The 13,728-nt window shown below is 39.9% G+C and overlaps 2 protein-coding genes across 7 annotated transcripts in view; one reads left to right on the forward strand and one right to left on the reverse strand.

The window, feature by feature from the left end:
• Positions 1–1,237, forward strand: part of REC114 (REC114 meiotic recombination protein) — a 148,424-nt gene extending 147,187 nt beyond the window's left edge. For both annotated transcript variants that reach the window (XM_006087844.3, XM_023753099.1), the window contains one exon: positions 1,037–1,237. In XM_006087844.3, the coding sequence (XP_006087906.1) occupies positions 1,037–1,201 (165 nt within the window). In that variant the 3' untranslated portion in view covers positions 1,202–1,237. The remainder of the gene's footprint in view (positions 1–1,036) is intronic.
• Positions 1,238–1,290: 53 nt separating this feature from the next.
• Positions 1,291–13,728, reverse strand: part of NPTN (neuroplastin) — a 77,995-nt gene continuing 65,557 nt past the window's right edge. For 2 of the 5 annotated variants that reach the window (XM_006087842.3, XM_006087839.3), the window contains 4 exons: positions 11,232–11,505; positions 3,602–3,623; positions 2,815–2,889; positions 1,291–2,282 (listed from right to left, as the gene is read on the reverse strand). In XM_006087842.3, coding sequence (XP_006087904.1) covers positions 2,829–2,889; positions 3,602–3,623; positions 11,232–11,505 — 357 coding nt within the window. In that variant the 3' untranslated portion in view covers positions 1,291–2,282; positions 2,815–2,828. Of the gene's footprint in view, positions 2,283–2,814; positions 2,890–3,601; positions 3,624–7,733; positions 7,871–10,871; positions 10,965–11,231; positions 11,506–13,728 lie in introns of those variants that run through there. The other 3 variants (XR_002828987.1, XR_002828988.1, XR_002828989.1) reach the window with 3 other exon arrangements.

Genomic DNA, 13,728 nt, shown 5'->3' on the forward strand with positions numbered 1-13,728 from the left:
TAACATGCTAACAGTCGCTCTTCCTGGAGAACAGGTCTTCATGTTACTTTCATTTTTCAGACTACTGTCAGGTAGTCTGCAAACTAGTTTCAATTTAGAAAAATAAATTTCTATTAGAGATAGTTCCTAGAGAAGTGTCAGCTGATGCATACACACCAACCTTCCCATCCATAGAAAAGGCATAAAACCACCTACTTAACAAAATCCGTGTGAGGAGGAAAGGAGATGTAGGTGGACCCCAAGGTGGTGCCATCATCATCAGGTCAGTGGTGCCCTCTCTTCTAAACTGCCAAGTACAGTCGGACTTTTATTTAAACTCTCCTAATTTAAATGTTAGCAACCTATTTACTCAACTGGTTTTAAAACACTGCAAGTTACCAAAAAAGATATACAGATGGAAAACAGGCATATAAAGAAGTGCTCAAATGATATGATTTCATTTATCTAAGGTATGGAGAATACAGATCAGTGGTTGCTGGGGGGTGGGGCTAAGGGATTTGGGGCGGGGGGAGGGGGGGGTAATGGAAATGTTCTGTGTCTTGACTGCCCTCATAGTTATATGCCTTTCTGAGTTTGTCCACCCTTGTGGTCAGGACCAGAAAGAGACATGGGGCTTTTGGACGGTCAGTTTGTGGCCGCTCTTTATTACCTTCAGAACCTGTTTTCAAATGAACTGCTCTCACCCATTCCCCCAAAGTGAGGTGGGAATGACAAATTAAGCTAGTGGAGTTCATTCACTGATAGGTTTCTTATCAATCCACAAAAGGTTATCAGCACAGTATTCTTTATTAAAACAGGGTCTTAAATTTGCAAATCATGTCATTAATATACTTCATATAGCTAAGGATACAAGTTTATCTCACTTCTTATGTATATTAAGAAACGTTAAGTAAAGGAACCCTGTAAAGCTAATTATAATTAACACTCATTTTTGGTGTGTATTTCCCTAATCTTTCCTTAAGGCAGTTTTTCTGTTATTCACGCTGTTGCTTTCGCCTGTAATCTCTAATAAACCACTCTTCTGGAATCCCCATAGTCTCTCCTGGCGTCAGAGGAACTGCCCCTTGTCCACAAACAATCTGCGTGGAATGCTGAAGAGTTAGGCTCCTTTCTCCGTTTCTGCCTCATGGATCAGAATTTCCCAGCATTTGTGGAAGAGGTAGAAAAGGAACTAAAAAAACTGACAGGGTTGAGAAATTAACACTCCGTGTACATATAGAACTAAGAAACTTGAAAGCATTGAAAAATGCTTCCTCCTTAAGACTAGAATAAAGACTATTATTCCAAACATCTTTTATCAATGTTTTATTTTTAAAAACCGGTGAATCCACTTTTCTATACATCATTGCACATCAACAATTACACAAAACATGAGTACATGCATCTACGGTTACATACTGAGTGAGAGAACCCTATTGAGTGAGAAAAATCTACACTCAACCATTAAATCAATGTGAAAAAATACAGTGTTAACCCCAAAGTATAACTAGTTGCATAGAATACCATGCTAGAATATTTCAAGGTCACTGAAAACTAAAGATAAATTATAAAAGTTTGCCTTAATTAAATGTACAATAAGGTTCAACAGATCAGTGCAAAAAGATAGAAGAATTTACATGATTCAGCAAACGGAAAAATAATCACTTAAAAAGCAATCATACATATATACTGAAATTCATTATGCCATTCAGTGGACTATTCCAACTTATTAGAATCGTAGGTTAAGCCCTTAAAATTACAGATTTCAGTTTATATTACTCATCTTTTGTACCAGAACTGCACAATTTCCTCAACTGACAACATACAATAAGGAATATCAGCAGCTTAAAACTGAAACAAGCATTTTATTTTGTATTTCTCCCACCCCCCAAAATATAAATATATATATTTATATACTGTATTTATTTGTAGGTTTTGCTGTACTTTACAAAAATGTATCACTAGATGGCAGCAGTGCATTTTGCCATATTAACAGTCGCAGTAAGTAAAAAATGGCGCATGCATGATCCGATCCTCAGAGGACCTTTTCACTTCTATTTAAATACTTTAATAAAGGAAAAGGAAGCAACATTCACAGCACATCAAGCCCAAAATAGATTACACCTTCTACACTGAAGCATTATTTGAAATGTACCTGCTAGGTCACCCTTACAGGAGAGGCTAAATAAGGCATGCTTTAGACAGTCGTCGTCGTGTTGCTCACTTAAATGGGAGAGAACCAAAAAGGTCCAAGCAGAAAATTTAGCAGGTTATGTTGCCACCAGTTTCAGGAACCTAAAGATCTGTAAAAAAAAAAAAAAGAGGAGTATTTGGAAATTAAAAGCCTAACTTAAGAACTAAGTGCCACATAAAACAAGGCTTTGTTTCAAACAGCATGCTCAGGGATGCGGTGTGAAATTCTGATCTCCATGTGCCGGACAGGAAGGCACTGGGGCCAGCTGTCCTAGCTATGGGTCTTGCCTTGCCCTCAGAAGCAGAGGGGGACTAACTGGCCTCTGGGAATATCCCACCTCGCAAGATGACAATTTAATCTTTACCTCTTTTAAAAGATATAAGTAAATAGTAGTGCAAAGTGTAATTTTGAAGCATCATACATATTTTGAAATGGCGTTTATATAAATATGTGAAACAATACAGCTGAAAAACGGTCCTTTCCAGCTGCTACATAATGGGTTCCATCAGTCTGAGCTGCTCTGAAATGAACGAAAAGATCTTGCAGCATAACACCAAATACTGAAGAATTTGTAACAAGGTCAACAGAGCCACATTCATTTCAATATAATTTTTAAAACTTCTAAAGAAGGTCATACTTACATTATAAGTAGTACTTAATTTGTGTTTCTCTGGCGCAAGTTTTTATCTTTGTGATTGTTGGTAGAGTTGGTTTTCCTTTGGAGGAAAAATTATATTACAAGAGTTAAACTCAAAGTCAGTAGCAACCTTTGGAAAGTATAACACATGGAAATACAGGGACTCTTTCACTCACTGCCATCCCTGGTGTAAGGAAGTTCACTGCACAATGTTAGTACATAAAAATACTCCCTGGGTAAAGTGCCTACATATCTTCAGTTAATCGATCCTTTTGACTCTCAAGTTAAAGAATATACAGGTAACTTTCCCTGTGACTTATAAACTATAGTTACTATAAGGTTAGAATAAGTATTTTTTTCTCTATTGAGCGCCATTCTTTTCTCAAATGACAAATGACACTCAATTACAGAGGCAGCTCTGGGTCCTCTGGCACAACTTGGGGCACTGTTTGGTCTCCAACTCTAGGAAATTCTAATCCTGGATTGATCCAAATCTGCAATTCCATGTTCTGGATACATGGAATTGTTAATGGAACCATATAGTATGGAACTTAAAGTCTCAGATATACTGGTCATTTTCCCCACAATATCAATTTAAGCATATGGGACATGCAGAATTTCAAACAGATGGTATTCTATTTTATATTGCTACTGAAATAGCCTGTCCATTAGCCACCTGCATGTCAGGCTGCAGAGTCTTCCCTACAATCTTAGCTACTCCACCGATTAAAACATGAATGCAAAGTAATTCAATCTGATGCTAGTCACTCAATGCCCAATAAAGTACTTACATTGGCCCAGCTGGTTCGTCATCTACACAGGTGTTCAGTTTTTTTAGAATCCATTGATAGACAGGAGAAGAAAGGAGAAAAGTGTGAGATTGCATATGGATTAATAGAACAACAAACGTCAAGTGGCAAAAACATAGCATTTATTCAAGGCCATTCCATCTGGAGGTGCAAAACACTCATGGAGTTATTATTTCTAGATTCAAGTTTTTAATGGCAGATATGTTGTTTCAATGGTTTTAGTTAACACTTTGAATGCTTGTCATGAAAAACTGCAACTATAGCGGACAGATAGGCTGCAATGTTATTGTACTCATCTTGTCCCCAAGTTCCAGTGGTTCACTCTTAAATAGATGAGAAGACAAACCAACATTTCAGTTGTAAAATCCTGCTGTTTGTTTTCTTATGGTGAATGCATGTACAATTTTAGCTCAATCCTACAATGTAGATGGATGTGTATGTTCTATACATTTAGCCACACATCCTCACTTCCCCAAAGGACACTGTTCCTGCTGTTTTGAGTCTGTAGTCTGGAGAATAAGATTGAGGAAGAGGAAGCCACAATAGTTCAGCCAGGGTCAGCCAGGCTGGGCTATGCCAAGTGTAGCAACAACAGGATGTTCTGTGACACAGCAGGGAAGCTGAGTAGTGGTGACATCCCTCTGGAAAAGACTTCAGATACAGATGGCTCACTCTTGTGCCCTGGCCAGAACCAGAACCCAAACCCAGATGAGCCAGAGATCTTTTTATTTTTTTAATTAAAGCTCCCATTATCTGAGTTTAGAAGCCTTCTTAAATTGGTATTTTATTATTCTGATTTATAAGTTTTTATTCCCTATTTCAACTAAGGGCAACTTGATCCCATGTAAGCAGGGCTATACATACATAGAATTTTTTTAAAGGCCCACAAAGGGGAAGGAACAAGTAAGTGCTCTTAGTTTTACAAAAGTCGGATAGATTAAATGATTCAGAATGGTTTGGTTTCACTGAAGGCTTCTGGAAAAACTCTCAGCAGGATTCCACAAGGGGGCTTGGTGCACATGAAGCAGTTATGGAGATCACAGTCTCGGTGCAGGCGTCCGCAGGAGCACACATCAGGAGGAATGTCTGTCAGAGGGAGACATTGCTCCACCTGTTCCTTTGAGGCAACGGAGAGGCAAAGCCACTGCCAGCACACACAGTGACTGGAGCAAAAACAGATTTAAAAAACAAAACAAAAAACTAACCACATACCAACAACTTATTAGCCAAAACCACAGGCTAGCGACACATCAGTGTCCACAGGATTCTACTACTGACAACAGTACTATCAAACAGATACAGAGAACAAACTAAGACTTAAGCACACCCCGACATCTGTGTGCTGTGTATGCAGTGAAGATACACAAAGACACGCAAGTACTAACACACAAGCCCAGCCTAAATCCTCCCTCACCTGACACCCTAATGCTCTCAGCATCCCGGCCAAGCCAGCTCAGCTACATGCTAGAACTAAGCACTCAGGGACTTAAAGGAAAAGACACAGAAGCAAACTCAGAATATTTTTAGTGCTCTGGCTGTGAACCCAAAAATACAAAATTCTAAAGCAAGATAGCAATTCAAGAATACCTTCCATCTATCCCAACTTTAAAAGAAAAAGCAGGGGAGAGGGAATTGCAACAGCCAGGCTAATTCTTCTTAAAGCATGTCGCTGTCAGCACCAACCCCAGCAGTCACGCCACAGCTTTTCTTTCTTTTGCAGAAGATATGCCCTGGCGTCTGAGGAACGTCCAGTCCATAACGTGCAAAGGGCTGCAGTAGGGATTGTAGCAACAGTGGCTCTAGTGTAGCCGCCATGCCTGCGAGTGGGAGCAGCTGTTGTTCACAGTCGTGTCTAAATCTCACGAGCCCCATCATTTCTCTCCCCAAATCCACTTTCACATTTACAAACAGCTTCGTGTCCCCTAGTTCCTGGACTGACAGCAGCACCACTCTCCCTTGCAGGTCAGACAAAAAACAACTTGACCCTCACAGGGAAATCAGGAGAGGGGGGAAAAACAGAACTACAAAAAAAAGGTACAAAAATCAAAGTAAATGAGGATTTAAACAGCAAACTGAAATCCAAGTTAGTTGTGAAAGTGAATGAAGTAAACTTGAAGAAAAGTGTTAACATTATGAACTATGCACTGTATAGACTGAAGCGGAGATTAAACAAACTCCAAAAGCATGCATATCGCTCACTTACCACCATGTTTTAAGGGTTTGATGCAATTGAGGGGGGAAAAAAAAGAAGTCATAGTAACCGACAAGTATCAACATACCCCCAAACCCTCAGGCCAAAAGACAGCTGCTTAAACAATGACTGTCCTCTCCATCTGGGTATTACAGCCACTAGCTGGATGAGAAAAAGAGGACTGGGGGAGAATGGAAACAAGATGCTTCTGGAATCCATCTTATGAGCGAAGTTCCTGGTGGAGCTGTTGCACACACTGATTTCTCGGCATCTGGTCTTCCCAACCAAATGCACTGTAGCCCTCACCCCTCTGACCCCAGGTGCACCTCACAATGTAGAGCTCACTGCCTGCCTAATAAGTAACAGATTACCTGATACAATATCACCTCCAAAAAGATGGCTTTAAAGTCAAAATGACCAAGAGTGGACTGTCTGGTCAAAGCTCCTTTTTCACTGCCTTCATCTCATGAAGGATGGGGTTTTATGGTTTCTAAACCCACTTTAATGCTGCCTGATCACAGCAGAATAGATTAACCAAATGAGATTAGTTACTTCCAATTTCCTTCCTTATGTGGTCCTATTGTATTTCCTCCATAAGGTAACTTGTTATTGATCCTAATGACCCTTAGTTAAGAGATAACGAATGTGTGTTCAACATGTTAAAGAGCTGCATCTCTTGCCCTGGCCGGTGTGGCATCCTCCCGTACACCGAGAGGTTGCTGATTCGATTCCTGGTCAGGGCACATGCCTGGGTTGCAGGCTCAATCCCCAGTAGGGGACGCATAGGAGGCAGCCAATCACGTTTCTCTCTCCCTCTTCCTTCCTCTCTGTAAAATCAGTAATATAGATATAGATATAGATATAGATATAGATATAGATATAGATATCTATAGATAGATATATATATTATTTTTTTATTTTTTTTTTAAGCGTCACATTTTTTTTCAACATGGTAAATCTTCATATGCTACCAAATGCTTTACCCAACTAATAGATTTTAGAGTTTGGTTATATCAGAGCCTCTAAAAATACGCCCACCACCACTACCACCACCACCACCACCAGGCCTCTTCTCTATCATAACTTAAAGGAAGAGTCCCTTTAACTGACATAAAAATTATCCCCCTAATGTGAAAGTAGGAAACTCTTTGATAATAGCATTTTCCTAAATTTCATTTGAGGTCACTGAAATATCCAGTAAGCTGTAAGGTCCCCATGACTAAGCCAATCCATCCCATCTCCACAGGGGGTTGGGGAGGGGTTTTGAAAGCACACACTAATATCCTGGGTTCAGTCAGCAGGGAACCCACACAGAACATGTGCTCTAAGCATGTGTCCCACTATAAAGATGGATGGAAGGTCAGAGGAATGCTAGCTGGACCTAGTCTTTAGAGAACTACCATTTAACGTTTTCAGAGAACATAGTCAAGAGGTGAGTAAAGTGAAAAAACAAAGGCCTTATTTGGCTCCATGATTCACCTGTAACTGAAAACACTGAAGGTAAAAGGTGATTTGCAGATCATCTACCTATAAGACAACCAACTGCACCAATCCACAAAGAGACCATAACAGGGATTTAGATGTGTTTCATTTATAAGATATCCTGAGTATACTCCAGTACACAAAAACACGCCCCCCCTTTTTTTTCTGGAAGCAGCTAAACGTTAACCTCAAAATTTTCTATTTGAGAAATCTAAAGCAATATTTGCTTTTCTAGTGAAACGTTTAGACTAAACTCTTAAGTTCAAATTTGTGTTTATATACTTTTGTATTACTTACTTAGTGCTTTTCTAATAATGAGTTATCAAGAACCCACAAACATGTCCTCCCTAATAAATACTATGAGTTTTATATGAATTTTTGAGTATGAAAAAGTTTGGTGAGTCAGAATTAAATCATAGGTGTATCTTGATAAGGAAGTACCTATTTGACAGAGAAAAAGCATGATGGGCTTATGAAAATTCCTTTTCATAATACAGTGGAACCTCGGTTCTCGAACTTAATTCATTCTGGAAAGCTGTTTGAGAGGAGATTTGTTCGAAAACTGCATCATTTTTTTCCTATAAGAAATAATGTAAATTGAATAAATCTATTCCAGACCCCCAAATGATTCTGTTTAATTCTTATATATACATTATATTAATATACTGTTTAATCTATAAACAAATACTTCTTCAATTTATGGAACCACCCCCTACTAGCCTTAACCGAATCACTTTCAACACACGTTCCAGGGGTGTCCTTCAGGTCAGCATGCAGCATCTTTGCTTTCTCACATTATCATTACCTCTGAAATGCTATCACCAGCAAACTGCTTTTCACTTATCCAAATCAACAATTTTTCTACCTCTTCAATTGCCTATAAAAATTGTTTCATGAGCACTTCCACACCATTAGCAACAACAGTACTCTTGATGGCCTCTTTATGTTTTGAAATTGTGCTAATCCTCCACTTCCCCACCAACAAAAGCAAAAAAGCAAAAAAATATTTACAGCACAATTTTCTGAGATGTTAACAATAGCAGGTTCAGTGGTAAACTGACACACACTCCATTCTCTCTTTTGTGGCCTGAGACACGCTTTTTGTCATGTTCATGTATCAACATGAGGTTGTCAGGTTGAGAATCAAATTGTTCGAGATGGGAATTGTTCGAGAACCGAGGTTTGACTGTAACATAAATAAGTCAACACAAAGCCAGATAAAAATTTATCTCTAAAACTCCAAATTTGTATCAGACATCATGTTGTTTTGAAATCATTCAATACAAAAAGGAGTGTATGCATATGTCTGTGTGTGAGTTGGGGGGCAGAGGGAAGAAAGCATATGCAGTGCGTCTGCTCTCACACAAATTGTATAGAAGTTGAGGGGAAACTGGCTAAAAAGAAAAAGCCACAGCATCAGGAAAACTCACTGAGAATAATAAACTTTTTTTTTTTAATGATTACTTTCAGGACAGAAGAAGAAAAAGAGGGGCAGGCAGAGGGACAAGGAGAAAACTATGGGATGGAAATGATGGAGCAAGGGCAGGGACATGGAGATGGACAATGGAGCCTGGACCACACTGGCTGTCAGGGAGGGAATGAAGAGAAGGCAAACACTGCAGTGATTCCAGCATCCCAGATTTTTTCACCCCAATTCAACAACAAAAAGTAAAATCTGCTTGCATTATTCTTCCAAGAGATTGGAGCAAGGAGGTTTTACTTTGCACTTACCCTGTAGTAATCTCTTAGGTAGGATTCATTCACTGTCTATAATAATTTAGCTTAAAAGAAGTAGTTTCCCTCCAAGAAGCCGTGCAGAAGATTTGCTGGCCACAGATGTCTCCTATAACAAACTGGCCCCATTTGAGTTCAACCACCATGGAGCTCTTCAAAAAAGAGCTGCTTCCCTGGGCAGGTGTGAGCACATGCCAGATCAAAATAATGCTACCCATTTCTCAAATCCAACCTGAAAGCCTTCCACATATGCTGGAGAGCAGCCTAGAAAAGAAGTGCTTCCCACAGGAAGACTGGAACCTCTGCCCAGGCTGCGTGCTAAGCCAGTGTCACTCTGCCAAGAGAGTGGCAGCCAGCCTCATCTTAAAACTTTAAAAAACTGGTTTTGAAGCCCATACCTGTCTTTTTCTAACTGACGTTTTGCTTCTCAACATTTCCAAAGGGAAGACTGATAATGGTGATACTTAGTAACTCAAAAGCATTCTGAGGGGATTTAAAAAAGGCCTTTTTGGGATTGAGGCATAACTGCTCCCAAAGAGCCAATGCTGAAACCATATAGTCAACTTGTCCCTAATTCTGCCTTGGGAGTCCTAGTTTGTAGCAGAAGAAGAAAAATATAAAGGAAAAGCACAATACATATATGAAAACCCCAAGAAAACAATTGTATTTCATAGAACAGTTCTATGGACTTAGGAGAAGGAAAGTAAAAATCCTTGGAACACTTATGTTGCAGGGAACTGACTCATTTATTTACAAAGGCCTATCTGCTTCCAGCCTAAGTCTACCCCATCCCTCCATCTAGATAATTGCTGAATGTACATCTTGAGTCCACCTCGTCTTCCCATGTGCAATGTTAGTGTTAACAAAAAACCTTTCCACCAGCTTCACTCTAATACTCACTCTACTTAACGCAGGCAAAAGAATCAGGAGTTGCTGAAACAAAAGGAAAAGAAAGGGAAATGGCTCTTGCTCTCAAACCTGTCCTTCCAAAGAGTTGGGATTCACTGCATTCCTTCAGGGCTGCATAGTCTGTGACGTCACAGACTTCCCTTAGTGTTCTCCCCGACACACAGGGTGGGTGGTACAGTCCCACCACGGTTCAGCCACAGGACAGGGACACCGCTGTGGGGCAGGGAATAATACCACAGTGCACAAGCACAGGCCCAGGACAGTCGAATTAGAGCTAGCATCTTCACATCACTAAAGTCAGCCTCCACTGAGCTTAAGTGCACACCCTTCTAGCCTAGTCAGTGACAGGCAAGTGGTGGTAATAGCTGGCTGGCCAATTAATTTGTTTTTACTGGTGATGCTATAGGGCAGGAAGGTGGGGATGAGAAGCTAGTTAGAAATCTGAAGAACTACTGATCCAAGTGTCCATCAGTAGTTTCCCCCAATTATAATCAATTGGGTTAGAAATAGAAACATGTATGACAAAAAACATACAAAAATGCCTCTGGACTTTCCTGAGTCTAAGCATGTCCAACAATCTAAGATTCTTTTTCTTTCCAATGCTTAACAATTCTCTATGGTTCTGCTGCTAAGATCAGCCCTTCTCTGACCCTAGGCAGCTTGGGGGGTGCCGCCTCTGGTATGAACTCCAGGTGTTACTGCTTGGGGTGGGGGGGAGGCATCAGAAGCTCTCCATTCTAGTCTGTGAGACACAGAAAAGTCAAACAGTAGGTGCTGGCTTTACCAGAATGTTGAAAATCTATTGAAAGAACCAACCAAGAGAATCAAAGGCTGGCTTGTTCCGATAGCTTTTCCTGAGAACAGTCTGACTAAATGTGGGCAGTGAGTGACCTACAGGGGCTACATCAGGCAACTATGTCACAACCAATTAGATACCTTAAATCTGCCTGAAAGGCCAGGTGGCCTGCGATCTTGGGGTGGCTTCTAGGCTTGACTTGAATTCTCCTCAAGCTCAATCTGCCTGATGATCTGTATTGAAGGAGGACAGAGCTGAACAAAAAAATTAACAGCTGCCCACTCCCCACATGGGGCCTAAAGGGCAGATAGGACTGGGGTCTGGAGAACACTCAAGTGGAAGGACAGAGCTAATATTAGAGCTCTAATTTTGGGAGTAGTGGATGAGAAACCAGTAAAAGAATTTTCCTTCTCTCCTTTTGGGATTGAATCCCAATATCCTTAGACACCACCCAACAAAACCACCTCAACATTATAGCTATTTTGTAGGGATGCTCTTACCGTCAGGAACTTCATCAGGCTTCTTTCTCTTCTCATACACAACAATGATCACCACAAGGATGATGATTTCAGCCAGGATTCCCAAGAAAGGCCAGAGTGGGGCCAGGTGGCTCCGTACCCTGAGGATGGTAACGACGGAGGCAGAGCCAATGGAGTTGGTGGCATTACATTCATACTCGCCAGGGTCCTCTGTGATCTGGAGGTTCACGATGCTCAGCTCAGTGTAATTTTCCTTGTTGATGATGAAGAAGCGGCCAGAGTTATTGGCAATATCCTGCTCAGGAGCAAAAAAAGTGAGAATACACAAAGATGAAAATAAGTGACTTAGAATAAGAGATCCAAGCAAACTACGGGATTTGTCCAGAAACATGTTAGGAAATTGCTGAAATCAGTGTCTAGAAAAACTTGAAAGCATTTTATCTCAGCACGCCACTAAATTTAGGCCGTTCAAACAAAATGGTTTTCAAAGGCATTAACCTATGATATATAGCTTGACAGAAAGAGGAAGTACCAATGTTTGATTTTAAATGTTTTTCAAAAAATAACAGATACTTAAGATTCCGTGGTCATGAGAACAGGAGATGAAAATACCCAATGAGGAAACCCCAAACTGCTCTGACCAAAGCTCAAAGGTCCTCCCACCAGGGACCAATAAAGAAAAATGGGCATTTCCTTGCTAAGCACTGCAAAATTCTAAATGTTTTGTTGCTCTTTCAGAGCCTGCTCTGAAAAGACTAAATGCAGTATCTTCACCTCTCCATTCCTCATCCCAATCCCCTTATTAAAGGGTTTCTGAACGCTAGTCAGGTTAGTCCTTATCAACACCTAACATAACATTATTGAGAGGTCACAGAATGTGAAGAAAAATTGACTTTTTTAAAAAAAATCCTCATCCAAGGATATTTTTTCCATTGATTTCTAGAGAGAGAGAAAGGGAAAAAGGAAGGGGGGGAGAGGAGAGAAAGAAACATCAACGTGAGGGAGACACACTGACTGGTTGCCTCCCACATGCGCCCCTGCAACCAAGATACGTATCCTTGACTGGAAATCGAACCCATGACCCTTTGGTCCACAGGCCAACGCTCTAACAACTGAGCCAAACCAGCCAGGGCAGGACTTAAAAGTTTTTAATAAACTAGATTTGATCCTTGGTTTTGTCACTAATTTACCTTGGTTAACAGGTAACCTTTCTGAAGAAATTGGATTTGATGGTCGCCAGGTCCTTCTGATTCTGAAGACTGATAATTAATAAGTATACCTGATAAGGATAGTGTTGGGCATACAAGGACTGGGAACAGGAGGAATGCATATGACACTCCTCTGATAAAAAAGGAGATTAACCAAACATCAGTGAATCAGAGAGAAACGAAGAGTTTAAAGCTTTGACTTTCCCAATACCATCAAGAATCATGCCACAGGGCAGGCGTCCCTACGGCTTCACAGGGGAGTTTTACCAAACATTCAAAGAACTAACACTTATACTCCTCAAACTATTCAAAAAAATCCAAGAGGAAGGAACACTTCCAAGCTCTTTTTATAAGGCCAACATTATCCTAATTCCAAAACCAGATAAGGACACTACAAAGAAAGAGAATTACAGGCCAATATCCCTGATGAACCTAGATGCTAAAATCCTCAACAAAATATTAGCAAATCGGATCCAGCAATATATTAAAAAGTTCATACACCATGACCATGTGGGATTTATTCCAGGGATGCAAGGCTGGTACAATGTTCAGAAATCAATAAACATGATACATCACATAAATAAATTGAAAGATAAAAATCACATGAGCATATCAAGATGCAGAAAAATTATTCCACAAAATCCAACACCCATATTTGATTAAAACTCTCAGCAAAGTGGGAATAAAGGGATCAGACCTCAGCATAATAAAGGCCATATATGACAAACCTACAGCCAACATCATACTCAATGGGCAAAAATTAAAACCATTTCCCCTAAGAATAGGAACAAGACAGGGATGTCAGCTTTCACCACTCTTATTCAACACAGTTCTGGAAGTCCTAGCCACAGTGATCAGACAAGAAGAAGAAATAAAAGGCATATAAATTCAAAAGGAGGAAGTAAAACTCTCATTATTCACAGATGATATACTGTACATAGAAATCAGAAAACATTAAAAACTCCACCAACAAACTATTAGTTTTAATAAATGAATTTGGGAATGTAACAGGATAAAACAACACCCCAAAATTGATGGCTTTTTATACACCAATAATTAATTCTCAGAAAGAGAAACTAAACAAACAATCCCATTTACCATTGCAACAAAACATTAAGACACTTAGGAATATACTTAACCAAGGAAGTAAAAGACTTGTACTCGGAAAACTACAAGACATTGAAAAAAGATATAAACAAGTGGAACAATATACCGTGCTCATGGATTGGTAGAATTAACATCATTAAAATGTCCATACTATACAAGGCAATCTACAGATTCAATGCAATCCCTATTAAAATACCAATAGC

This window comes from Myotis lucifugus, unplaced genomic scaffold (genome assembly GCF_000147115.1).
Source record: "Myotis lucifugus unplaced genomic scaffold, Myoluc2.0 scaffold_41, whole genome shotgun sequence".
Classification (NCBI taxonomy): Eukaryota; Metazoa; Chordata; class Mammalia; order Chiroptera; family Vespertilionidae; genus Myotis; species Myotis lucifugus.